Source organism: Bubalus kerabau, chromosome 19 (assembly GCF_029407905.1).
Source record: "Bubalus kerabau isolate K-KA32 ecotype Philippines breed swamp buffalo chromosome 19, PCC_UOA_SB_1v2, whole genome shotgun sequence".
Classification (NCBI taxonomy): Eukaryota; Metazoa; Chordata; class Mammalia; order Artiodactyla; family Bovidae; genus Bubalus; species Bubalus kerabau.
This window is the reverse complement of record NC_073642.1, coordinates 14,706,723-14,732,912: the sequence shown is the minus strand read 5'-3', so window position 1 is coordinate 14,732,912 and position 26,190 is coordinate 14,706,723. Positions and strand designations below refer to the sequence as shown.

The window sequence follows — 26,190 nt, the reverse complement described above, 5'->3', positions numbered from 1 at the left end:
CCCGCAGGTGGTAGGTGGTCCAGTGCAAGATCGGCCCTGCCTACCTTCCTTAACGACCCTGGGTGGCCAGCCCTCTGCAGGCTTAAAGGGTTGAGGGAGCATGCCCCTATTTTCCCTATTCCAGCCCAGCCCCCCAAGCTTTCCGCCCACCCTTGTGCCTTTGACACATTCACACCAACAGCAACCTGGCAGGGAATGAAGCCCCACTATTCAGTATGTGTTCTGATCTCTGCCGCTGTGTAAACTTGCACGAATCACTTAGCTTCTCTGTGCCTCAGTGGGTGCTCAGTCCTGTCTGACTTTTTGCGACCCCAAGGGCTATACAGTCCACCAGGCTCTTCTGTCCATGGGATTTCCTCGGCAAGAATACTGGAGTGGGTAGCCATTCTCTTCTCCAGGAGATCTTCCCTACTGAGCCACTTGGGAAGGCTGCCTGCCTCATTATATCTATCTAGAATGTGGGGTAATAACAGTATCTACCCTATGAGGTTGCTTAAAGTGTTAAAGGACTTACCCTGCATGGTGCACAGAGCAGAGGCTCAGTGAATGTTGGCCACTGCGATTATTCTACTAGCCCTGGTTCCCTGGCTTCCTCCACAGACTAAGGGCAGCTTCCCCCTCAGTTCTGTAGCTCTGCACACCATTATCCTGCTCTGGACAGCAAGCTGGGAAACAACTAAGAGTGATAACCTTGGACGTGCTCCAGTTCATGCTTTTTTCCCCCAAGGTCACTCATAAGCTTTGAGACCTTAGTGACAATTTTATTGTTGTCACTAAGCTGTACCTGACTCTTTGCACTGCCATGGACGGTAGCCCACCAGGCCCCTTGTCCATGGAATTTTCCAGCAAGAAGACTGGAGTGGGTTGTCGTTTCCTCCTCCAGGGGATCTTCCCCACACAGGGATTGAACCTGCAGCTCTGACATTGGCAGGCGGAGTCTTTACCACCTCTCCACCTCATGCCTGAGAACTGTGACTTTAACACACCTGAATCTTGCACCCCCCCACACACGGACACTGCCCTTTCCCACCCAGCCTCCTGGGTTCTTCTGTAGAGCTCGTGGAGACTACACGTGGCAGCAGGAGGGAAGCCTCTACATTGACGTCCAGGGGCAAATGGGGCCAGCAGACCAGCTAGGAGGCCCAGCGTTTGGTGTCGCAGCCCCGTCAGCAGAGGAGAAGAGGGGCTCTGGCTCCAGCCACCCCCGCCTGGGCCGCTAATCTGGCTCTTAACCTTGGAAAAGTCTATTTACTTTCTTATACTGGCTACCTGATGCGAAGACCCGACTCATTGGAAAAGACCCTGATCCTAGGAAAGATTGAGCTCAGGAAGAGAAGGGGGCGACAGAGGATGAGATGGTTGGATGGCATCACTGACTTGACGGACATGAGTCTGAACAAACTCCAGGAGATAGTGAAGGTCAGGGAAGCCTGGCATGCTGCAGTCTATGGGGTCGCAAAGAGTTGGACACGACTGAGCCACTGAACGACTGGCTTTTTACCTCTACAATCAAGTGGGGATTAAAAGCAGGGACAGAAGTCCACGGGGGCAGGATTCCAAAAGCACTGTGCAGGCTGCCGCCCGGCCCCATACCTGGACAACCTATCTTGAGGCGCTCACTCACCTCTGCAGGAGCAGACACCATGCTCCTGGAGCAGATGTGGCCTGCCTAAGTCACACAGCTGGGAAACAAGATGCTCGTCCTAAAATCCAGGCTTTTCCTCTAACGTGACCTGTGTTTATCACACTGCTGGTAAACAAGGCCATTTCAGGTGGTATCTGGGTGAGCAGTCTTCTTTTAACTTGAGAAGTTATATATTTACTTAAATATGTATTGGGAAAAATAAAATAGATTTGACAGAAGAGCTACACATTTCCCATCTTAAGTTGAAGAAGCGTGCCGACCAAAAGCAGCAGACCTGGTAAACGATAGGTGGTAAGGGCCGTGAACAGCTGCCGGCCAGGGAGACCCCTGTGTGGCTGCCCTCCCTGAAAGACATGTTCCTGGCCCAGGGCTCCTTTAAAACGCATCTAGAAGGGATGTCCCTGGTGGTGCAGTGGATAAGAATCCCCCTGCCAGCGCAGGGACACGGGTTTGATCCCTGGTCCAGGAAGATTCCACATGCAACTAAGAGTGTGCGTCCCATCTACTGAGCCTGCGTGCTCCAGGCCTGTGCTCTGCAACAAGAGGAACCACTGCAATGCGAAGCCCCGCAGGTCCCACGTCCTTCAGGGCCCCGGGCAGCCCTGTGGGCAGGCGCTACAGCAGCCCGTCTCCTAGAGGAGCAGAGCCAGGCTCAGGGGGGCTGGCTTTCTTGCCTGAGGTTCCACTGTGAGGAAGAAGCAGGAATTTAATTCAGCCCTTTAGGTAAAGAAGCTTCCTCCCAATGCAGCAGACACAAGAGACGTGGCTTCGATCCCTGGTTTGGGAAGATCCCCCAGAGGAGGGCATGGGAACCCACTCCAGTGCTCTTGCCTGGAGAATCCCATGGACAGAGGAGCCTGGGGGGCTACAGTCCACGGGGTCACACAGAGTTGGACCCGACTGAGAGCGCACAGTCACAGACCTGAAGGGCCTAAGCGTCCTGAGGGCTTGGGCCCTCAGCAGCGCCAAGGCTTCAGACAACCTTGCTGCCTTCCTGATGCCCCCCAGCGGCCGCTGGGTGGTTCTCGGGCACACTCCCCCGCGGTGGGCTTCAGGGTGACTGAGCCTGCGGTGCTGAGAGGCCCCCACCCACCAGGAGGCCCACATACTCTGTGGCACTGCATCCACACTCTGGTTCCCAGCGTCTGTTTCTCAGGGTGCAGCCAGCGGCGGGCAGGGACTTGAAAGCTGGGGTCAGGAAGGTGCCTAGGGCAGGGCCCGCCTGCACTCAGATGGTGTGGGACATGTTGGGGGGCACGCCTCACCCCCATCATCTGTGGCTCCATCCCCCGCAAACATGCAGTAGTGGGGAGCTGTCCTGCTATCTCCACAGCCTTGAAAACCAGGCTCAGAGCCGTGTCTCAGAGCTCTCTGGTGTGTCTGGAACCCATGACTGAAGTCCCCCTTAAGGTGCCCCCACAAAGGGAGTCCCTCAGATGCGCGGGGATCTGCTCAGAGGGTGCTCCTCAGATGTCCCTGTGCCCACCAGGGGGCGCTGACCCCACCGGCCCGCTGGGCCTGAAATCTGCATTTCCGCCAGGCCCTCTGGGGCTAGAGTGGGTTCTTTTCTTGTCAACAGTCACAGCCTCAGAGGGGCCGTTACTCCCCACCCCTTCCACCGCCACACGCACAGGTCTGGGGTGTGCGCTGGGAACTTGGTCTGGGCTGGGGGGCAGCGAGGAGCAAGCCCAGCAGGGAGTCCAGTTGCCAACGTGGAGTGGCCATGGAGGGCAGCTCTCATCTGCTCATCCCTGCTCATCCAGGCACCTTCTCTTACAGCCCCTGCCCCCCCAGCCACGGGGAGCAATGGGGGTGGGGGAGATGGCAGGCCTGCCCGCCCCCCAGGTGGCGGCAGAGGGTGCTCTCCCGCCTTCCCTGCGCCCAGGGGCCAGGGCCCTGCTCTCCGCCTCCATCTGGGCAGGGTGGTGGTGGTGGGGCTGAGCTCGAAGCTCTCAACCTTCTGGAGAACGTTTGCTGTCACCCGGGACTGGGCCGAAAGTGGAGAAGTCTGAAGGAGACGCTGCTCGTGCGTGGTGCTGGGTGGGGGTCTGGCCTGAGGTCCCGCTCTGTCCCCTCCTAGCACTTGTGGGGAGTGGCTTGGCCTCAGTTTCAGCATCTGTGAAGTGGGGGCAGCACCGGCTTCAGAGCCTGCTGGAGACTGACGAGGTGGATGGGCGGTGCCTGGGACCAGCGGGCACTCCCCAGATCAGAGTCCCTGCCAACAGTCTTGGAGGGGGACACATACAATCCCCGTTGGGTCAGAGGCTAAAGGTCACGCGGCAGGGCTGGAAGGAAGCAAGCACCTCCCCCGCTTCCTCCCCGGGAACCCAGGGATCGCCCGCAGCCTCCACTCCACTGCCTCCTGCTCAGGTCAGGGCCCTGGCTGGCCCTGGAACCTGCTCTTCCATCCTGACTCAGATCAGAGTCTGGGCAGCTATTCCTGGGTCCACTCACACCCAAAGGCCCAGCCCCACCTGGATCAAGCCAGGACCGTGATGCCTGTGGCCACACATCCCCGATGTCCTGGGTCTCCTCGGGCCTTGCACATCTTCCTGGGTATCTAAGAGGAAGCCCAGGCGCTCTCATGGTAATGGACATACTACCGATCAGGGTGGGGGAGAGTCTTGCAAGAGGCCACTGCATGATGAGAGTGGGGGCCAGAGGTGGGGGACCCCATTCCCCTCTGCCCTCTCTCCAGGAGGTCCCAGCCCGGCAGCTGTCATTTCCTGGGGCTGGGGACGGGGGGTCCCAGAGAAGGGCGTTAGGGATGCCAGAGCTGGACAGTCACCACGGGTGGGGAGCCGAGGGGGCACTGACCCCTGTGGGGCCATCTTGTCGCCCTGTGTCCACTTCTGTAAATCACAGGCGGAAGCTCCCCCCACCGCCACCTCCCAGGTTAGAGACTTGATGTAATCTGGCCCAGCATCAAAAGGAAAAGCTCTGCACTGGGGCGTCACCTGCCAGAGAGAGCCCAAAGCGGCTGATTTTTATGTGCTGTATCTTTTAAAAAAAGCCAAAACCACCTGAATTCCAGGCAGTAAACCTTAGCCTTTTCTGATGTGAGTGTTCAAGGAAGGAAGGAAGGCAAGTCTGAGAGTTTGAAACACCTTACTGTGAGTGGGAGGAGGAGGTGAGCTTTTCTGAGCGAAGCCTTCTCTGCTCAGGCCTGGCTCCTGCAGACCTTGTTACGCGGCCAGGAGTGCAGAGCCAGGGCCTCAAAGTTCTCCTGAGCTCCTGTTTCCATCTCAGATGCGCCGTGTCTGTCCTAGGGCGGGGGCGGCTCTCAGGGAGCCTGTGCTGACCTTGGGTACCTGGAGCTCCATCTCAGGCACCCAGGAAAAGGCTAAGACCATGCACAGACTTCTCGGAAGCCTAGGACACCTGTTTTGTTTTTGACTCAAGCCTCTTGGGACTTAGGACTTCGGGGATTAGCTACTAAGAAATAAACAGGAGAATCCAGAGGCTGCAAAGACACTGGCCGGCCCAGGTCACCACTAGGAAACCCCTGAAATTCCCTCCGGTGCCCTATGATGCTGGACACTTGGCTCAAAAAGTGGGGTGCAGGCTGGGGCTGTTATGGGAACCAACTGACTGAATGAAACTGCCTGCCCTGGCCAGGGAAGACAGTAGCCACCTGCATGAGTTATCTTAACAACAGGAGGTCCTGGTAAGGAACAAGGAACTAAGAAGCTACCACCAACTGGAAGAACGCAGGAAAGGTCAAAAAGAGACAGGAGACACCAGTCGGTATGTCCTACCAGCCTCCCAGAATCCTTGTTGGAATCCATCCTTCTCAATGCATGTACCACAAGGAAGCACTCCGAGTCAGAATGAGGGGCCAGAGACAACCAAGAAACTAAGCCCATACCCGGAAAACCTGGGGCTACCAGCCATGTGGCAGAGCAGTTCTGGGTTCCCTCACCCTCCTGCTCTCCACCTTTCCCAATAAAGTCTCTTGCTTTATCAGCACGTGTGTCTCCTTGGACAATTCATTTATAAGTGTTAGACAAGAGCCCATGCTCAGCCCTGGAGGAGGGTCCCCTTGCCACAGCAGGACTTGGGGACCCCAGGGATCCATTCAGTCCTGATTTGTGCAGTGAGGCCCAGGGCTTCTGTTTCTCCATGCAACTGGCTTCGTTGAGATCACTGTAACTACGGATTGCTTGGTGGGCAAACTCCAGGTCAGCTTCCCAATGTGTAGCATGGAATTTTAAAACCCGGGGCCTGAGAGTGGCCACAGGTCAACAATTTGCACCTCCACCCAGCCCCCGCGGCAGGAAAGCCCCCTGCCCGGGCGGCCCCCAGGGCCGCCAGAGCTCTGCTGGGCTGGGCTGGCCCCTCCTGCTCTTGACAGCTCCAGCTGTGGACCCCAGGTCTGCCAGCTCGAGGGAGATGGGTGGGGGCTCTGGTTCTTCTCTAGAGCCACAGGGAAAAGGCTCAACAGTAACCCTGCAGTTACTGGAGATGGCCCCTCGGCTTTCCTGGGCCGCCTTCTTTGGGCCTCACAGAACTGTGTCAACCATCTACGGCTGAGTTGGGGTGCCACCTCGTGCCCACAGATCCCCCGAGAATCCTCTGACTCCCGCACTTGTCACTCAAAGCACCTGTACCCCCTCCCCTGGCACCCCGCCTCTGTAATCTTTCACTTTGTGGGGAGGTGGGATCCAGCCTGGTGGTTAAAAAAAAAAATCTGCCTGCAATGCAGGAGATGTGGGTTTGATCCCTGGGTTGGGAAGATCCCCTGGAGGAGGGCATCGCAACCCACTCCAGTATTCCTGCGTGGAGAATCCCATGGACAGAGGAGCCTGGAGGGCTACAGTCCATGGGGTTGCAAAGTCGAACTCGACTGAAGCAACTGAGCATGCACACACGGGCTCCAGACTACCTTCCTCGAGGTCTGAGACACAGCAGCGAGAGAAATCACAGCCACACGGCTTGCCTGACTTAATTCTTTTCCTTTAAATAGCAACCCAGAGCCTCTTGGAACAGAAAGGCGGGGGGCAGGGGGCGGGGTGCCGGGATCCAGGAGCAGCAGCTGTACAGACCCAGGCAGGATGGAGATATTTATGCACCGCCATGGCATTAGCTGCTTTCGGAGACCTCCTTTGAACTGTTAATCAAGCCCAATCTTTCAGAATAATAGCCTGATTATTACCGCCTTGTTTGCATAACAAAAAAGCCCAATAAAACTCACTTCGCCGAGTGCCGAGGGGTGCGAAAGCCCGGCCCTGAGAAAGGAGTCTTAGGAATGTGGAGCCGCTCCTGCGCCTGAACCCGGGAATAAAGACAATGCAATTTGCCACCGAGAAAAGCCCAACAGACCAATAAATTACCCTCGTGCAAAGGGATTAGATCAGGTTTCACTGGCGGTGTAGGAGGGGTGGGGTGAGCCAGGAAAGAGAAAAAACCTGCCTCTTCTTAAAGGAGTAAGGCGTCTTAGAAGGCAAGCCCGCCCATCACGTTGGGTCTGCCCAGCTCTGTGGTCTGCAGGGTAACTGCCTGGGTTCGTATACTAGCTGAAGGTTCTGGACTCAGTCCACTGCGTGCAGGCAAGGTGCTTCCTGCCATTCCTGGAACAAGCTCAGGTGAAGTCGGCTACAAAAACCACCAGGGTGCTGGGGAGAAGGTTCACATGTACAGAGATTGAAGGATGGGAGCACAGATAGTAAAGGGAAGCAGCCGTTCCACGGGGTCTGGAAGGGCAGTGGGATTCGCCAGGTGATGTGGGGCAGAGGTACATAAGTCCAAGGGGCTCCGAAGCAGCTGGCACGGGCCGGAACGCGAAATGCCAGATGGTGAGAGTGCGCTGGGAGTTTGGAGCCAGACACGGAAGCCCTGAGTGAAAGCCGGGGATGAAGCGAATGTGGTTCAGCTTCAAACTGCTTTGCTCTGCTCCGGTGCAAACCCTGTGTCCCCATTCACCCAGCTCCCAGTTGCCCGATTCCACCACAAGGCGGCGCTACACGAGGCCCAGCCAGGTTGACCCGGTCATCACAATCCAGCCTTGCCCCTTCTTCCCCTCCAGCTGCTGCTGTTCCAGTACCCAGCTCAGCCGTGCAGCAGCAGCCCTCCTCACAGCCCCGGGCCCCCAAGGTCCTCTTCAGTCTGCTCAGTCGCAGGAGTGGATGTCCCCTCCTGCAACGCTGTGTCTGCCTCCGTGGTCCCTCGTGGCCTTGCCCGTCCTCCCCTGCCCATCTAGACACAATCCATTGTAACAGCTCCCCCCTGTGGCAACACCCTGTGTGGTTTCTGTTTCCCTGACTGCACCCTGATACGCCAGCCCAAGGATTTCAGGTCGGATCCCGCTGAAAGCGGGAAGCCCACAGAGTAATTTTCAGTACGCACGTGGCATGATGAGAAGGCTATTTTAGGGAGTGGCGTAAAGTAAGAGAGGGTGGCTTTAATTAGGGTAGGAGCAGGCCGAGCAGAGGGAGAACAGCTTTAAGGAGAAAGTGGAAGGGGTGTGACACCCCCTCCCCGCCCTTGCCCCGGGGCAGCAGTGATGCTGAGGCTCGTCTCTTAGCAACGAGTTGGGATGCGGATCCCCAAGGAGGTGGGAGACCTGCTCCCATTCTCTGGGAGCACCAGGAGCACCGCACTGGCACCAGGCAGGCGCAGCGGGCCACTCCCCACCCTCTCCTGTTCTCCAGCACCGAGGCTGGGAGGGGACAGGGGACGGATACAGTGCCAGAATTTGGCAAGCTCTGGCTGGGCAGTGTTACGCAGTCTCCTAGCTTGAGAGGTGCCTGGGGCTGCCAGGCTTGTTGCTCCATTGTCCTGGCGTAAACACGCAGGTGTCTGGCGTCAGACACCAAAGAGGCACACACCCAGGTAAGGGACTGGCTTTTTCACCAGGTGCAGAGGACCCTGCCTTACTTAACCCACAAGCAGCCAGAATGATCCCCTTTCCTCAAAGGTATTCCTCCCAGCTCAGCCTGAGAACGGTCCAAGGAACTGCCCTTGCCCGTGACTCCAGCGTGCCTCTTGGCCCCCCTGAGAGCACTGGGGACTCCCTCTGGGGACCAGCTGACCTGAGAAAGATGAAGGCAGGGGAAAGCCTCTCAGAGCATCTGTACTGGCTGATGAAAGGCAGGAGGGGATGTGTGCTCTTGTGCTAAGTCCCTTCAGTCGTGTCTGACTCTGCAACCTCGGGGACTGCAGCCCGCCAGGCTCCTCTGCCCCTGGGATTTTTCCGGCAAGAATACTGGAGTGGTTGCCACTTCTTCCTTCGGCGGGGGGTGGGGAGGTGGGGGCGTGGTCTTCCCAGCTCCTGTGTCTCCTGCATTGCGGGTGAACTCTTTACTGGCTGAGCCATAGGGGAGCTGGGGGTTAACTAACTCACTGCTAAGTGTGGGCAGAGGTGGCTGAATGCCACTCGCTGAGCTGGGCAGGCAGCACTGCCCCCTCGTCACACCCAGCCAGGCTTCTCTGTCCCAGCTTCCACACATGCCAAGTCGCTGCAGGAAACCACGCCGAGTGCCAAGGAAAAGGGCACACCTCAGCTTTCCCAACTGGACACCCTCCCCACCCCCCCCAGCTCCCCCTGGAGCCACACGCAGCCGGATCTGCAGCCAAGAGGGCCATGGCAGGCCTGTCAGCAGGGCTTCTCTGGGTCAGAAGGGCCCACAGCAGGCAGGAGCCGGGTGCGGGATCCCATGCCAAGACCACCCTGCCAGGAGGGCAGAGAGCTGAGCAAGCCTGGGTTCCACAGGGAGGATGGTTTGGGGGCCAAAGCGTCACTTTTCAGGTATAAATGAAGCTTGTGGGTGAGCAGTTTGGGCTTCCTGCTTTGAGGCACACTCCCTTTTCCTAAGTCTAGATAGCTGCTGCTATGCTTAGTCGCGTCGGACTCTTTGTGAACCCATGGACCGTAGCCCGCCAGGTTCCCCTGTCCATGGGATTCTCCAGGCAAGAATATTGGAGTGGGTTGCCATGCCCTCCTCCAGGGGATCTTCCCGATCCAGGGATCGAACCTGCGTCTCTTGAGCAAGTCTAGGTAAGGCTGGCTTCAGAGATGACAATTTTCCATTCTGGTCCTGCCTCCAGGAGCCCTGTGCTCCTCTGCTCAGCTGTCCTGGGTCAAAATCCACGTGAAGTGGCTTTGCTCCCCCACCTCCCTCCGCAGGCAGGCCCTTCTTCCACCTTCCTTGAGCACTGGGAGGACACCGGCCCGGCTGGTGCACACACGTGTGTGAGCCTGTGTTCCTGGAACATTCCTTAGCATGGGGAGCAATAATGGCTCCTTTCTGCAGGGACCTGGGCGCAGAGGGATCACTTTAATAGGAGTTTCGGTATTCCAACTGCCCGGGCGAAATGGTGCATGAAATGAATAAATAAGCAAAAACCCCAAAGACATAAATCTGACTTGGGAAAATTTGCACCATGAGAGCTCTGCCAAAGTGGCATCTGCTTTGAAATGCTAAGTCGGGGATGGACAGGGAGCAGAGAGGGTCTCTGGGAAGAGGCAACAATGTGGCAGCCGTGGGAAAGTGTGGTCACTCTTCATTCTGCTATCCAATCATATCTCCAAAGTTTCTTATTTTTTCCCTCTCATCATAAAGCCTTGTATGCTACACAGCTCAGAGTCTGAAATGCTACAGAGCACGTTCAATGAGTGTGTTTATCCAAAATCTGGCGTGTGGAAAAGCACAGAGGTCTGAGTTCTCCTGTTGGCTCTGCCGCTGACTCAGCTGTGTGATGTTGGGAACCTCTCTGACCCTCTGTCTCTTCATCGACACAGTGCGAATGATGATGCTCGGGGGGAGGGGTGACCATCTCATGAGGTGACACATTTCAAACATTTAGCAGAATACCTCGGATGTTCTGGCCACTGGATAAATGGGAGAGCTTTAAAAACTGTTGTTTGGGGGGATTTCCCCAGTGGTCCAGTGGTTAAGGCTCTGCCTTGCCATGCAGAGGACGCAGGTTCAATCCCTGGTCAGGGAACTAAGGTCCCGCATGCCTTGGGGCAACTAAGCCTGTGTGCCACAACTGCTGAGCTCAAGGGCCACAACTAAGGCTGATGCAGCCAAATAAATAAATAGATAAATAAATATTTTCAATGTTGTTTTTCACAAGGACCTGTCGTACAGCACATGGACCTCTGCTCAATGCTATGTGGTAGCCTGGATGGGAGCGGGTTTTGGGGGAGAATGGACACATGTATATGTACGGCTGAGTCCCTTCGCCGTTCACTTGAAACCATCACAACATTGTTAATAGGCTCTACTCCAATACAAAATAATAAATTTTAAAAAATTGTTGTTTTGCTTCAAATGATCATATTGTTTAGAATATAACAGTACCATGTCTTAAAGGCTATTCATGAATGTTAACTAGTGATGGCAGCCTGTGGGACGTTGGAATTTTGGTTATTTCCATTTTCTTATTTATCCTTTTCTATCTTTAGGTTTAAAAATGAGTACTGTCTTTATAAACAGAAAAACATCTTTTGGAAAGAATGATTGAGATATCTGGACAACCCCCCTCCCCGAACTTGCGATCTCGGTCCATGGAGCAAAAAAACAGAGAAACACAAAGAAATGCAAGGGTCCTGTAATTTCCGGGATTGTGCCAGGCGTGTTTGGGGTGCATCTCAGAGAAAAGTGCACGCAGGAACAGGAAATGGGGTTCCTGCCCTTATAAACAGATCCAGTGATTTAGAAGAAGATTAAAAACCCAAGACTCGGGAAGCAACCAGGACACGAGGAAGACAGGTGTTAGTAGTCAAGGTGGCCGGTCCTCAGGTCATCGGAGGGACGGCGCTGGGCCCCGCCAGGTGGCACTGACCTTGGGCTTTGCCAGTGGGTGTTCCCTTTCCAAACCAGGCATGGCATAAGCAAGGCCTAGGGGCTGCCCACCCATAAGGTGGGTGGGTGGTGGCAGGTATGGAGACCAGCAGGGACCTGGAGCCCAGGGGCATGCCAGAGGCCACGGGAATGAGACTGGAGAGGAGTGTGGAACTGGGTGTCAGCGGGCTCTCCCTTCTGGGAGCTCCGGAGAGGGTCATGCAGAGCCCTGAGCTCCTGAGCAACTTGGATAGTGGGGCGGGGGCGGGGATCACCCCAGAGGCAGGTCCTGGGGTAGCTCAGCTGCTCGCGGCAGGTGCCAGTGGAGACAGGCAGGACAGGGCGCAGGAAGGAGGCCCAGTGCCGGGCAAACGGACAGAAGGGGAGGCCCTTTACATCCAGTACTGAACTGTCTGCGGCGGCAGGATTAACAGACACAGGCCAAGCCCTGGTCCCAGGACACAGAGAGTCCAGGGAGACCGACCATCCTGGGGTACCCAGGACTGAGGAGGCTTCTAAAGACATGGGACTCCCAACTTTAAGACTAGAAATTCCTGGCTCCACTGGAATGAGTTAGTTGCCCTAAAGAAACAGTGCCCTCAATTTCAGGCAGGCTGAATGCAGCCAGGCATTGAAACAGTATGACGTCCCAACCCCTCAACCAAACATAAAACCTGGATCCTCTAACAAGGGCCGGGCACATTGCACCCAAGAAGGACATGTTAGCAGGAACCGTATGACCTCCAACACAGAAAGTGGTCCCCATGAAGTTCCCTCACCTCCACAGAGACCTGGACCCAACTGCCCCATCTCACGGAACGTCCTTATCTAAGCCTGTTGATCGTCTCTGCCCAGTTCTCCTTTGGCACTGGGGTGACTGCTAGCAATTCCTCCAAGCTTGCAGCGGTTTCCCTTCCTAAACCTGACGACCAGAGATCCTCTCCTTATGCCCCAGCTCATCCTCAGGGCCAAAGGGTCAACCATCCACAGGACTTTACATCCCACCCTCCCTGGGAGCCAGGGCTCAGCCCTGCAGATCCCTTGGCGTGTCACGCACCAGCCTGCAGGCTGGAGCTACTGCCACCTGGCTCTGGCAATGGGACTCATTTCAGTCTCTCCCTCTGGGACACAAAGTCCTCCTGGGAGGACAATGATGTGATAAGCAGGTGGACTTGCTTGCACATTTTTGAATGGCAGCTCTCAGATAAACGTTCTCAACTCTAGAATGGCATGGATGTCCTTGGATACTGCACAGGGCCTGGGTCTTTGCAAGCCTTAGTTTCCCCACGAGGATTAATTTCTTAAACAACTGCAGTTTAAAAGGAAAGGGAAAGACAGGAGGAAACATAGAAGGCACAGGGCAATAATTTTTAGAACACTGATCCTCACAGTTGAGGTGCATCAGAGCCCCCTGGAACGTCTGTCACAGTACAGACTGCATGTTCCACTCCCAGAGCATCAGCTTCAGTCAGTTCCTAACACGTTCCTGGGGGAGGCTGGTGCTGCCGGTCCAAGGACCACACTTTGAGAACCACCGGAGCTGGAGAACAGCATCCATATGTAGCCAACGGGAAGCGTGCCAACATGTCTACAACATATGACTTTGATGAGTTCCTCTTGGAAATCTGTTTTATTAAGTCAAGGTGGTTTCAAAGTTTTAAAAAGTATCTATTAATTGTGTTTTGAAGTGTATGTTATTAGTGGAAGACTCTCCTAAGAAGCCTTTCTTGGCCTCCTGCCACGCGCCCCCCTCCCAACTAGACGTGGCCACCCTGTCCATTGGCTAAAAGTACAGCATCATGCCCGCAGACACCCTGACGAGCCAAGGGACACGGAAGGGCCCTTGTCCTTCCACCAGGCCTTGGAGGTGGACGCCAGCCTTGCTCAGATGAGGGCCCCCAATTCTGTCCCTGCATCAGGAATGCATGAGATGCGCCATGCAAGCTGAGAACATGTGAGCACTCTCACAAGCCCTCTCTGTCTAGCAAGAGGTTAAGGCATCTTTCTCCACATAACTATGTCCAATTTAATTTGCACTCCTATGGGTTTACTCCTGGACGCCATTCAAGTCGACTAGCACTGAACAAGCCTATGCTTTCATGCGGCTGTTCCAGAGGATTCCACCTGTCTTTGGAGGGAGAAGCCGGCACACAGGGCCCCTGACTGTCTCCAGCGCTTTCTTTTCTTTTTTCTCAAATGCCCACCCCACTCCCCACCAGACCTGCAGATTCTCTGACTTTATCCCCAAGCAGCCCCTCTGCCGACAGGTCAAGAATACGATAGTCCATCCCTTTGTGGTGGAAATGATCCATTTCACCTCTTAAGAGCCTCTCTTCTTGACCCAGGATTCTGGAGCCCACACGTTCTCAGAGCCCCCCAGTGTATTCTGTGCGGGCATACTGGAAGCTCAGTTTTCAGCAAGGTGGGCAATTTTGACTAAATGCGCCTGTCAAGGCCTCAAATTAGAAGAAACATTAGCCAGTTGGCATGACAGTGCAACAGCTATCTGCTCTATCTGCCAGGTTTTAGTTACCAGCCTTGAAGCCAAAAAGAAATGGGCTTCTTGGAAACAAGTGATGGAATTCGGGCTGTGAATTATATAACCCACCAGCTTTCCTCAGACTATGGGGGAGATGTTTAAAGTTTTCTAAGTTGGAGAAATGCAACCCCCTCCACCCCTCACCACCATCCTGGCAGCTCCCTCCTACCTCTGAGTACCTCCTACCAGCCTTTCCTTTCCTCTCCCTCCAGCCCAAGAAGCTAACAAGTGCTGCCGCTTTAAGAGCGGGAAGGTGTTGTTTTAAGGGCCTCTAAGCCCCCCTTCTCAATTTCAGCTCCAAGCTGAGATCACATCCCCCATGGCAGCCAAGGGACAAAAGCCATTTATCAACCCATCTGATAAAACCTCCAATGGGCTGGATCTTTATCTGGACCAAATAGAGATGCACACACACACTGCAAACTCCTGCTCCTCCAAAAGGAGGGATTTCTTTTCTTTTTGAAAGAGGAGGGTCGCTTCAAATTTTATTTTCTTAGTTATTGGGAGGGAACCAAATCAGCCAGACCCTTCTATGGGGGGAAGCAGGAGGGAGTGGAAACTGCCTTTAAAAAAAAAAAAAAAAAAAGGAAGAGGAGGAGGACTCCCTGCTGCTTGACCCGGTATGGAGGTTGTAATATTCCAGGGCGAGGGTGCACCGGGTGGGTCCAAGGGCTCTTTGAGGCATTGACACCCTCCATCCTGTCTTTGGTCGGGGCCTCCCCAGTGGAATCCTGGGCTACAAGCAGGTTGCGGCTCACCCGGGACGCCCTTGGGGCGCGCAGGGCCAGGTGGGTTCCGGGGAGGGGGGTCCCCCTCCCCGAAGCAGGGCTGGGGCGGGAAGGTAAACGGATCCTTTCTCCCTTACCGCTGCGGCACGGTCCTCCCACCGGGAGCCCCAACTTACAGCCAGGCCGGGTCCGGACTGCCCAGTTCTGCCAGTTCCTGAAACCCAGTTGGCTGAGGAGCAAAACAAAACAACCCAATCCCCGGTCTAACTCAAGTCCTTTCTTGCAAAGCTCGGGAGTGCGCGGGGTCTGCGGATTCGTTCCGGCTGCCGAGCGAAGGCAAGCTCTTTGCAAAAAGACACCTCGGAACCCCGCAGCACAATGGAAGTGGCCGGGAAATCCCGCCTTGCGTCGGGGACCATTTGGTCCGTGACGCTGGGTTTATCTGTATTTTTTTTTAGCAAGGGGAAAATGGATATAAAGCTTGGCGTTTCCAGGCTGTGAGTAGCATATGGCAAAAATGGAATAAACTTTAATGAAACATTATAAAGAAAACAGACCCGGGATTTAAGTTTCGTGCCTTCCCCCTCCCCCCGAAAGGAAAAAAAAAAAAAAAAGTAAAGAAACTGGAGCGTTTGGGAAGGAACAAATGCTTCTCTGTGGAGTTGGTCTCCCTTCCCCCAACAAAAACAAGAGGTCCCGGCTCGGAGGAATTTGAAAGCAGCGATCTGCCAAAAACATTGTGAAAAACTATGGGGGATTCATTGGAAACAGATGGGCTTTTTCAGCTTTAATTCTGAAATTCTCTCCCTTTCTGACACAATAAAAACAAACAGGGGCCGACGCGGGATGTTATCACAGGAACAAGGGGCCGGCGGTGCCCAGCCCGTGGGCTTCCCCGCGTGGGCAAGCCCGTGGGGGCGGGACGGGGTCCCGCGGGAGGGGGCGGTCCGGGCTCGGCGGGGACCTCAGAGGCGCCCCCGGCTCCACCCCTGGGCACCGGACAGGTCTGCAAACTGCGGGACGAGAAGCTAGAGAAAGTGCCCCCCGGATCCGAGTCCGTGCCTCCCTTTCTCCCACTTCTCCGGGGCCCCTAAGGGGAACGTCCCGGGTACCCCCTTTTCTGGGAAGTTGGGAGACGTCCCCGGCGACTGTGATCTCCCCGCCTGGCTCTTTCTCATTACAACCTGAGAGGGTTCCCCCCCAACCCCAGGTCCCCACGCGCATCCATCGCGCCTTCGGCTGGACGCGGGAGAAACAAAGAGGCGTGGAAACGCGAGGCGGTGGCCCGAGGGCGCCCGGCGAACCTGAGCTCCGACTCGCCCGCAGACCTGTGGCCCGGCGCCGCGAGGAGACCTGGGGAGCGGGCCCCGCGCGCCCAGCCGGCCGTTCCCGGGCTGGAGCAGTGCCTTACCTGCGGGGAAGCTGCAGAGGAGGAAGGCGAGAGTCGGCCAGAATCCCAGGGCTGGTCGTCCTGCCCCTCTCCCCATACCCATCCATCCAGCTCGGCCTGTTACCACTAGCCTCTCCCTGGAAGAAGAGTTCAGGAGAAAAAGAAGAAGCAGATAAATCACGCTGCCGAGAAAGGGCGGCCTCGCTCCGCCGGCGGGAGCTGCGAGCCGGGAGGCTCGGTCCACCTCGGCCGCGGGCGCCCGGCGCGCCCCCCCGCCCCGCGCGCCCCTCCCTCGCCAGCCATCGCCCGGCTCCCCGCCAATGTCGGCGCGGCCCCACGGCCCCCGCCGCCGCGCGGCCCGCCCCCTCGAGCTCGGATTTCAGCGCGGCCCGCGGGGGGCGGGCGGAGAGGAGCTGGGCGGGGACCGCGCCGCGGCGCTGGCCTCGGGGACCCGGGGAAGCCGGGGACTGTGGGCGCGCCGCGGCGCCCCGAACCCCGCGGCTGTACACCCGGGAAAGGCCCCAACCCTCCGAGACGGCCAAGCCCCGCAGAGTGCAAGGATGGCCGCACGGCACCCCGGCCCCCCGCCTTCTTCCCTAAAAGTGGCCAACCTAAGTAGAAACTGAGCTTGAAAAAAAAAAAAACACCACCAAAACCCCAGGACCCTTTTACAACTAGACTGCAGTCCCAAAGTCGCCAATGACACCCGGGCTCTTCTCTCACTCCGATGTGTCCCGGGTGCAGGAGGCTGAAAAATCCACCTCTGATGTGTCCGGGGTGGGGCGGGTGGGTGGCCCTCCGGATCTCCCCACCCCCCATCCCGTGGCCCCCGAGCTGGGGCCCCCGCCCAACGGAGGCGGCAGGGTAGCGACCCACCCCCCCCCACGCCCACTCCGAGGCGTGGATACTGCGGTTCGTGCACAGGGCCCAGACACCGGGCACTGCCAGGGCAAGGCCACCAAGGCCGCTCCTGGGAGGGCATCAGGGTGGTGACTTCCTTTAACTTGGTCACTTATTTTTCCAGGAGTAAAATGTCTCCTCCTCAAGATTCCCGAGACCTCGCAGCTGTCTTGCGGCTGTTGGGCTATTTAAAAGAGACTGGCAAGGTCCCCTGAGAAAGGCCTTTTGGATGGAACACAAATAGGCCGGAGCAAGTGTGTTTAGTCAAACTCTTTGAGCGACCCCCTCACCTCACTTCCAACCCTACTCATCTGGTTCTTTGAAAAAGACTTCTGAGTTTTTATCCCACTCCGATGTTTCTCTTAAGCACTGCGGCAGTCGGTCACTCGCTGCCGGCCGCGAAGGCCGCAGGGCTGCGTGTCTGCCTTTGGGACGCTGCCGGCCTTCAAGGGAGTGAAGCTGCAGCGGAGAAAGCTCTGGGCGAGGGGAAGAGGACCCTAGGTCTGTATGCAACCGGAAGCAGTCAAAGTGCTGAAATTGGCTTCCACAAAACAGGTAGGAAAGAGGACTTAACAGCTCAAGCAGCCAGGCCACGGGGCAAAAGCCAGCCATTGTCCCCTCAGGGCAAAATGCCATGATGGCCACTGCTGGCCCTTACAATCTGGAGCACCACCATACTTCCCTCAGAAATTTAGGTCTCAGTCCAACAGGCTCTAATTATCATTACCCCCTCCCCCCTAAAAAAAAAAAAAAAAGAAGGGATTTATTTTAAGCCCTGGTTGGCAAAATGCTAGAGGTTTGTCTAGGGAAAGGCCACCACCTCAAAATCCAGATCTCAGATTGCATTCCTCTCAGGCCCGGCCGGACTGGGAGCCAGACCCACAATTTATTCTCTAGAATCGCAGGATGACCCCAACACAGTGAGGCGGGCCCAGAACCAGGCTGCACAGAGGCACCTTTGAGGTCCACCAATTAACACCCTCCCCTAGATCCTGCCTTTCACAAGTTAGTTCTAAAGCTTCTCGCTAATGAGAGAGAAAGGGTCCATTAGCATTCCCAGCAGCCCCACCCCCACACAGCTGCAGCGTCTCCAGGTCAGAGAATGGGACTCGGGGACCCTGCAGGGAGGCTGAGAAGGAGGCCTGTGAGCAGGCCCTGCAGGCACTGTCCTTGCCCAAGAGTGGGGGCCTTTGGCTGCAGGACTTTGAGCCTCTACACTTCAGGGTCTTCGTCTGTAAGGGGCAGGCTGATAATGTTGTCACCCCAAGATCACAACTGAATACAAACGTACAAAGCAACTGGGCAAGTCATGTGATTTTTTTTCTGCTTCCCAATGCATATTAAAGTTGTTTACACTATACTGTACTCTGTTAATTGGAGAAGGAAATGGCGAAACCTACTCCAGGGTTCTTGCCTGGAGAATCCCAGGGATGGCAGAGCCTGGTGGGCTGCCGTCTATGGGGTCGCACAGAGTCGGACAAGACTGAAGCGACTTAGCAGCAGCAGCAGCAGTACTCTCTTAAGTATGCATTCGTATTATGTCAAAAAGACAATATGTATACTAGGTGGCATTGGTGGTAAAGAACCCGCCTGCCAATGCAGGAAATATAAAAGACCCAGGTTCAATCCCTGGGGTGGGAAAATCCCCTGGAGGAGGGCATGGTAACCCACCCCAGTATTCTTGCCTGGAGAGTCCCATGGACAGGGCAGCCTGGTGGGCTACGGTCCATGGGGTCACAATGAGTCAGACACGACTGGGCGACTAAGCACTTGCCCTGGTATACAGAGGTGGGAGGGAGGGTCAGGATGGGGGGCACATGTACTCCTGTGGCTGATTCCCGTGAATGTATGGCAAAAACTACCACAATATTGTAAAGTAATTAATCTCCAATTAAAATAAATTTGAAAAAACCAAGACAAACAAAAATACTTTGCTGCTAAAAAATGCTAACCATTGAGTGAGCCTTCAGTGAGTCTTTTTGCAAGAGTAACATCAACGATCACTGATCACCTAACAAATGTATAAGTAAAGAAAAAGGTTGAAGGACTGAGAGAATTACCAAAATGAGACACAGAGACACAAAGTCTGTGAAGCAAATGCTGTTGGAAAAATGGCACCGATAAACTTACTGGATGCAGGGTGGCCAAAGACTTTCAAATTTTTTTTTTTTTTAAGAAAGCAGTGTCTGTGAAGTGCAATAATATGAGGTGTGCCTGTACAATCTGGGAGGGACACTGGGCCGTGGACGCGCCCCAGCATTCCTGCTGGGGCCTGGCCGCCATTTGGGGAGGAGATCCAATTCCTACAGCATAAGGGCATCATTTGGGCAGGGGACACAAAGGGCTTCCTTCTCACAAGGAGAGATGTGTGAGGCTGAATTTGGACATCGTAAAAGTAGAGATTTGGCTTTCACACAGCTAAGACTATGAAGAGAAATCCAGCCACAAATAGAGCAATATGGGGTTGTGTTGACCTTGAGGAATCTGTCTATACTGGCCAAACCAACCAGCTTATTATTGACAACTCCCCGGCTCTCTGCAAAAATAAGAAATTCTTGAAATGTTGGGTTTGGGAACTTAGCACTCCGTTTGCTATAGAAATTCACTTAACTCCGCGTGTAGCTGACTTAAGACTAACAGCTATCGTTACCTTCTGACCACCTGTGCATTTTCCCTGGAGACTGTCATGCTTCAGCTCCCTTTCCCTCAGTCTTGGCTCTGGAGGCGGCCCCACTGAACCATCATCCCTCCATCTCTCCCTTTCCACCTTGGGGGGTGGTGGTGCTGTGTGATGAATGGGCAGAGGGCTCCTGGAACGCAAGGTCTACATAAGGTTGAAGCCCTCCTGGGACAGGGATTTCTGGCTTCCCCAGCCTCTGGGGTATGAACAGGGTGTTCTCAAGTCCAGGGCCTGAGTCATCGGTCGATAAATACATATTTAGGACTAGAGCATGCTAGTCCCTGGGGGACAAAGCAATCAATAAGGTAACTCCTGTCTTCTGAACTGCTGGTAGAAATTGATATTAGAGAAAGGTGAGGGGAGAAAGCAGAGGTCAGAAGTGAACAGCTGACTACCCGGGGAAGGCTTGACCCAAAATCTTGCAAGATGTCTTCAAAGATTCATTTTCAGTAAGAATGATAGTAACAGGGGCTTCCCTGGTGGCTCAGTGGTAAATAATCTGCCTGCCAGTGTAGGAGACACAGGTTCGATCCTTGATTTGAGAAGATCCCACATGCCTCAGAACAATTTTAAGCCGCAGGCCACAAGGACTGAGCCCACGCTCTAGAGCCTGTGCTCTGCAACAAGAGAAGCTGCTTCAATGAGAGGCCCGTGCACCGCTACTAGAGAGCAGCCCCTGCTTGCCACCACCAGAGAAGAGGCTACGCAGCAGCAAAGACCCGGTACAGCCAAATAAATAAATACAATTTAGAAAGGAATGATAATAGAAATGGCTCATGCTTCAATGTGCTCTCATATTATGTCAGGTGCCGGCTAAGTGCGTTACGTTTCTAGACACTTTACGCTAAGGTAGTTTCTCTTAGGATCCCCATTTTGCAGATGAGGAAACTGAGGCTGGATGAACTTAAGTACTCACCCAATTACCAGCTAATAAACTGCAGAGCCAAGCACACCAAACCCCATCCCTGACATGCTGTATGTGTCTTTCATGCCAATGAAGTAAGTCCACATTGGGCTTGGCAAGTCAAGGCAAGACAGATAAAACTTAAGAATCTCTTTCAATAAGGAATAACAGACTCTGACAGGGAGGCCCATAGGCACCGGGGGCCTCCAGCCCACTCTTGGGTGCAGCGTGGGAAGTTCTCCCAGTGTGGGTGTGTGCCAGGGGAAGATGGTGGGCAAGGGAGGAGGCACAGGGCAGGGCTTCCAGGTAGAAGGAACACCAAAGATACCATTTACCAAGGTGTGGCTTGTCTGAGGAGGTGGAAGATCTTGATGATGGCTATAGGAGAAAGAAGTGAGGCTACAGAGAGAGTACGAGCCTGGGAAAGCCTCTGCAAGGCCAGCACATGCTCTGCTAGGGTGTGCATCTTTAGGAATCAGGAGCCACCCAAAGCCTCCTGAAGAAGAGGGATTTATTCCTTTGGTAGCCCATCTCAGGGGACTTAACAATAATACAGATGCCCAGGCGCCACTCAGGGCTTCCCAGGTGGTGCTAGTGGTAAAGAATCCACCTGCCAAAGCAGGAGACTTAGGAGACGCAGGTTCGATCCCTGGGTTGGGAAGATCCGCTTGAGGAGGGAATGGCAGCCCACTCCAGTGTTCTTGCCTGGAGCATCCCATGGACAGAGCAGCCTGTCAGGCTACAGTCCATAGGGTGGCAAAGAGTCAGACACGACTGAAGCGACTTAGCATGCAGGCGCCACTTGGAGCATCTGAATTTGAATCTCAGGAGGTAAAGCCTTGGGTGTCCGCATATTTAATGAGCTCTCCCAGGTGACAAATGTGTAGGGACTTGTAAGTTTTAAGTTCCATCACGCTCCATCAACCTTGGGTGCACATAAGACCCAGGTTGAGTCAATCAGTTCATCCTCTTGGACTTAAAGTCCAGGCAAGACAGAGAAACCAATGATCGCTTTCACTAAAGCAGAGACTGGCATGTGACCCAAGCTGACCAATCAGCACCTGTCCTGAGACTGTTGCCATGAGGAAGCGCCCAGTTCTGATTTCTGATTTCTCTGTAGGATGGATCTGGGGATAGTAATCTGACAGGAAGGCAAGTGTTGATGAGTGCTGTGGGTTGAAGCTGTATCTGCAGCATTGGCATATATATATCTTTATTATTAAACTTGAACTGTGTCTGGTGAGCTTTTCAGGAACTGATGGAGATTTTCAGGGCTAACCGTCCCCACACCACTCTTTAGCATGTGATTCTCCCTGAAGCTTTGTCTTAGCTCCTCGGAGCCACCTAAGAGCCTGTTCCAGCTATGGGAGCCAACAAAGTTCTAGTTTTGCTGAAATTGGTTTGATTTTGGGTCTTCTCATGTCTAGGCAGATTTCTGACCAACCGGGAGAAAGCTAAGGTCCAATACTGGTCCCAGGAAGTATTTTTGCCATCCTCAGAAGTGCAGGGATGTGTTGTCAGTTCAGCTCAGTCACTCAGTTGTATCCGACTCTTTGTGACCCCATGGACTGCAGCATGCCGGGCCTCCCTGTCCTTCACCAACTTCTGGAGCTTGCTCAAACTCATGTCCATCAAGTCGGTGATGCCATCCAACCATCTCATCCTCTGTTGTCCCCTTCTCCTCCTGCCTTCAATCTTTCCCAGAATCAGGGTCACTTCCAAGGAGTCAGTTCTTTGCAACAGGTGGCCAAAATACTGCAGTTTCAGCTTCAGCATCAGTCCTTCCAATGAATATTCAGGACTGATTTCCTTTAGGAGTGTCTGGTTTGATCTCCTTGCAGTCCAAGGGACTCTCTAGAGTCCTCTCCAACACCACAGTTCAAAAGCATCAATTCTTCGGTGCTCAGCTTTCTTTATAGTCCAACTCTCACATCTATACATGACTACTGGAAAAACCATAGTTTTGACTAGACGTACCTTTGTTGGCAAAGTAATGTCTCTGCTTTTTAATATGCTGTGTAGGTTGGTCATAGCTTTTCTTCCAAGGAGCAAGCATGTTTTAATTTCATGGCTGCAGTGATTTTGGAGCCCAAGAAAATAGTCTGTCACAATTTCCATTGTTGTGTTGTCAACGGCTCTTAATCCACTGGGCTTCCCAGGTGGCGCTAGTGGTAATGGGTCCGCCTGCCAATGCAGGAGGCGCGGGAAATGCACGAGTCGAGGGTTAGATCTCTGGGTCAGAAAGATCCCCTGGAGTGGGAAATGGCACTCTTTTTTTTTTGGCTGGAAAAACTCATTTACTGGCAAAATTTCTTGAGCCTCCTCCACTCCTCACATTTGAGTAAATTTTCTCTGTACTACATTTTGAGGAACTCAGTTGTTTAGTGGGACCCAATCCTCTTTCGTAATTATCCCTCAAATTCCTCTATTTTAAAAAAAGTATTTTTAATTGGAGGATAATTACTTTATAATATTGTGTTGGTTTCTGCCATATATCAACATGAATTGGCCATGGGTGTACATGGTCCCCTCTGTCTTGAACCTCCCTCCCACCCCATGCCATCCCTCTAAGTTGTCACAGAACACCGGATTTAAGTTCCCTGCATCATACAGCTCAAATTCGTCTTTAAGACTTCAAGGGCTACACTGAGTCTGGCCATCTCAGACTTGATGAACTAGAGCAGTTCAATCTGTGCGTAACCTTTAAGGTTTTATAGACTTTTGATCATATCACCTTTCTGGCTTCATCTTTCCACGCTGACATCCTTCAAGAACGAAGCAGGCCAGCTTCTTGGGAAAGCCTTCTGTTTGGGTGATTACTCACCTTCCTACAGTTCTGAGATATTCTTCTCTAGAAGAAGGTCATAAAACTGCCAGGTTTGGGTAGAGCCCAGGGAGAGCACTATTTTTGGCTTAGCGTCCAATACCATTTCTGAATGCTTGGTCCTGCATGGCCTTTAGCAAACAAACATTTTGCAAAGACCCTCAAGATTCCTTGGGAGCTATAAACAGCCTGGACACAGTCCGTTATTTTTGTAATTTGGATTATGTTTTCCTAAGTGCATTGGATGAGGCTTGCCCCTGCGAAAGCTTAATATGCATCTTCTTGTAAACTCATAAACTGGTCCTGCAGTTAATCACCATTTGTTTGCCATCTCTCCACAGAGTCTGGAACCATTTCATCTGCAGGCCTGGAACCATTCATTCCTCCAGATGATCTATGGACATTTAAACAAAGTCTGGGAGCACTGGCAATCCTTGGGGATCCCCACTGTTTATAATTCTTCATTTAGAAAAGTACCTGTTTATCATATTTTTTGTTTCCTATCTCTAAGGACAATTCCGATTCATGGCGATTTCCCCCTGCATTCTGGAGGAACTTACTGTTGGAAATGACCTTTGGGGTGGAACTTTGTCAGAAGGAATTTTGAACGTCTAAACATAATTCTTCCCTGTGTTTCTCCAGGCCTATTTCTACCTCCTCGAGGAATGCTAATAGATGATTGGTCCAGTTTCACGTTCTCTTTTCAGAAAGTGTGTTGTGCTTTGGCCAGTTAATTAGGACTTTACAAAGTACCTGCTGACACTACCCTTTTAGTATCTGTTCCACCAAAGTGACTATTAAATGTGATTCTTCCTGGATGGGTGGGCTTCCTTTGTGGGCAGGAGGCCCGGCATGTACGCCCTTGGGCGAGGGCCAGTGTGGAAGGAAAGTTGCCTTTTTTGGCCACCGAGATATGACTGCCATCTTTAATTGCCACTTCTCCCTTTCCTCCAGATGGTCCTGGGGTAGAGGGCCCCAGGCTTTCCTTGACCTGTTTGTTGCCATGACGACACAGGAATCTCCCTGCTTCTCTTCTTCCAAAGTCTGGTTCTCACTGTCCTTACTCTGGCATCAAAAAACCTCTTTACCGTTGATTCTGGAAAGCCTTACAGTGTGTTCCCGTTTTGGCTTATCTTGTTGGTTTTTTTTTTTTTCCCTTTGCTTCAGGCTTCCTTTCTCTCTGTGTGCACATGGCTTTCTTGGTTCTGAGCTCTGTCCCTCACCCTGAGGGATGCTTATTTGTACTAATTAAAACACACAGATTTTTTTTTTTTACAATATTTTAATGGATTTTTGAAACACACCTTTCCCTGACATTCCAATGGCTCTCTTTAGAAACTGAATGAATATTTCACCTTCACTTTGAAACCTCTCAATGGATTTAAAACACATTAGCAGATTTTATTTGCTCTTGGACATGTCTTTTGCTTGCCCGATGCCTCAGAGGGTGAAGAATCCACCTACAATGCAAGAGACCCTGGTTCAATCTCTGGGTTGGGAAGATGCCCTGGAGAAGGGAATAGCAACCCCCTCCAGTATTCTTGCCTGGAGAATCCCATGGACAGAGGAGCCTGGTGGGCTATGGTCCACGGGGTCGCAAAGAGTTGGACACAACTGAACAACTAATACTCTTCACATGTCTTTTAATGTCTATGATTAGGTTAGTAAGATCCCTCCACTGCTACCAGGCAGATTCTTTTAATCAGTTTTTCTGTTTCATTCATTCAACAGACATTCACTGAGTACTGGGCTCTGAGCAGGTTTTGGGGGTTCTCAGATGAGCAGCAGACAGTTCGGCACCCCCCTCTTGGAACCCCGGGGGGGCAGTCAGATGTGGAGATGAAGAATTCTACTTTTGAGGACTCTTGAGAGTGGTGTTTGTGTGGTGTCTCAGGAGCCTCATATTTATTTCCCATTCGGTTGCCACAAATCAACGTGGGACTTAACAAGGCTGGGGAGTCTTTCAGAACTGGGGTCTCTGTCAGTAGCTTCTTTAAGGAACTGGACCACTGACTGCAGAGCAAGACGTCATTAGCACCAGGTATGCTGACAGCTACATCACTAGTGGCCTCAGGACTGCGACACCATCTGTCAAAATTCCACCTGTCAACAAAGCACGTGGGACTGCCCCGTGGGCTGGCACCCCTGCTCAGTTCAGTTCAGTCGCTCAGTCGTGTCCAGTTCTTTGCGACCCCATGAACTGCAGCACGACGCCAGGCCTCCCTGTCCATCACCAACTCCCGGAGTTCACTCAGACTCACATCCATTGAGTCAGTGATGCCATCCAGCCATCTCATCCTCTGTCGTCCCCTTCTCCTCCTGCCCCCAATCCCTCCCAGCATCAGAGTCTTTTCCAATGGGTCAACTCTTCACATGAGGTGGCCAAAGTACTGGAGTTTCAGCTTTAGCATTATTCCTTCCAAAGAAATCCCAGGGCTGATCTCCTTCAGAATGGACTGGTTGGATCTCCTTGCAGTCCAAGGGACTCTCAAGAGTCTTCTCCAACACCACAGTTCAAAAGCATCAATTCTTCGGCGCTCAGCTTTCTTCACAGTCCAACTCTCGCATCCATACATGACCACAGGAAAAACCATAGCCTTGACTAGATGGACCTTTGTTGGCAAAGTAATGTCTCTGCTTTTGAATATGCTGTCTAGGTTGGTCATAACTTTCCTTCCAAGGAGTAAGCGTCTTTTAATTTCATGGCTGCAGTCACCATCTGCAGTGATTTTGGAACCCAAAAAAATAAAGTCTGACACTGTTTCCACTGTTTCCCCATCTATTTCCCATGA

At 53.4% G+C, this 26,190-nt stretch overlaps 1 protein-coding gene across 1 annotated transcript in view; it reads right to left on the bottom strand.

Annotated features, from left to right (window-relative positions):
* Positions 1-26,190, bottom strand: part of RGMA (repulsive guidance molecule BMP co-receptor a) — a 49,596-nt gene that overhangs the window by 11,901 nt on the left and 11,505 nt on the right. The window contains exon 2 of the mRNA XM_055555983.1: positions 16,112-16,227. Coding sequence (XP_055411958.1) covers positions 16,112-16,227 — 116 coding nt within the window. The remainder of the gene's footprint in view (positions 1-16,111; positions 16,228-26,190) is intronic.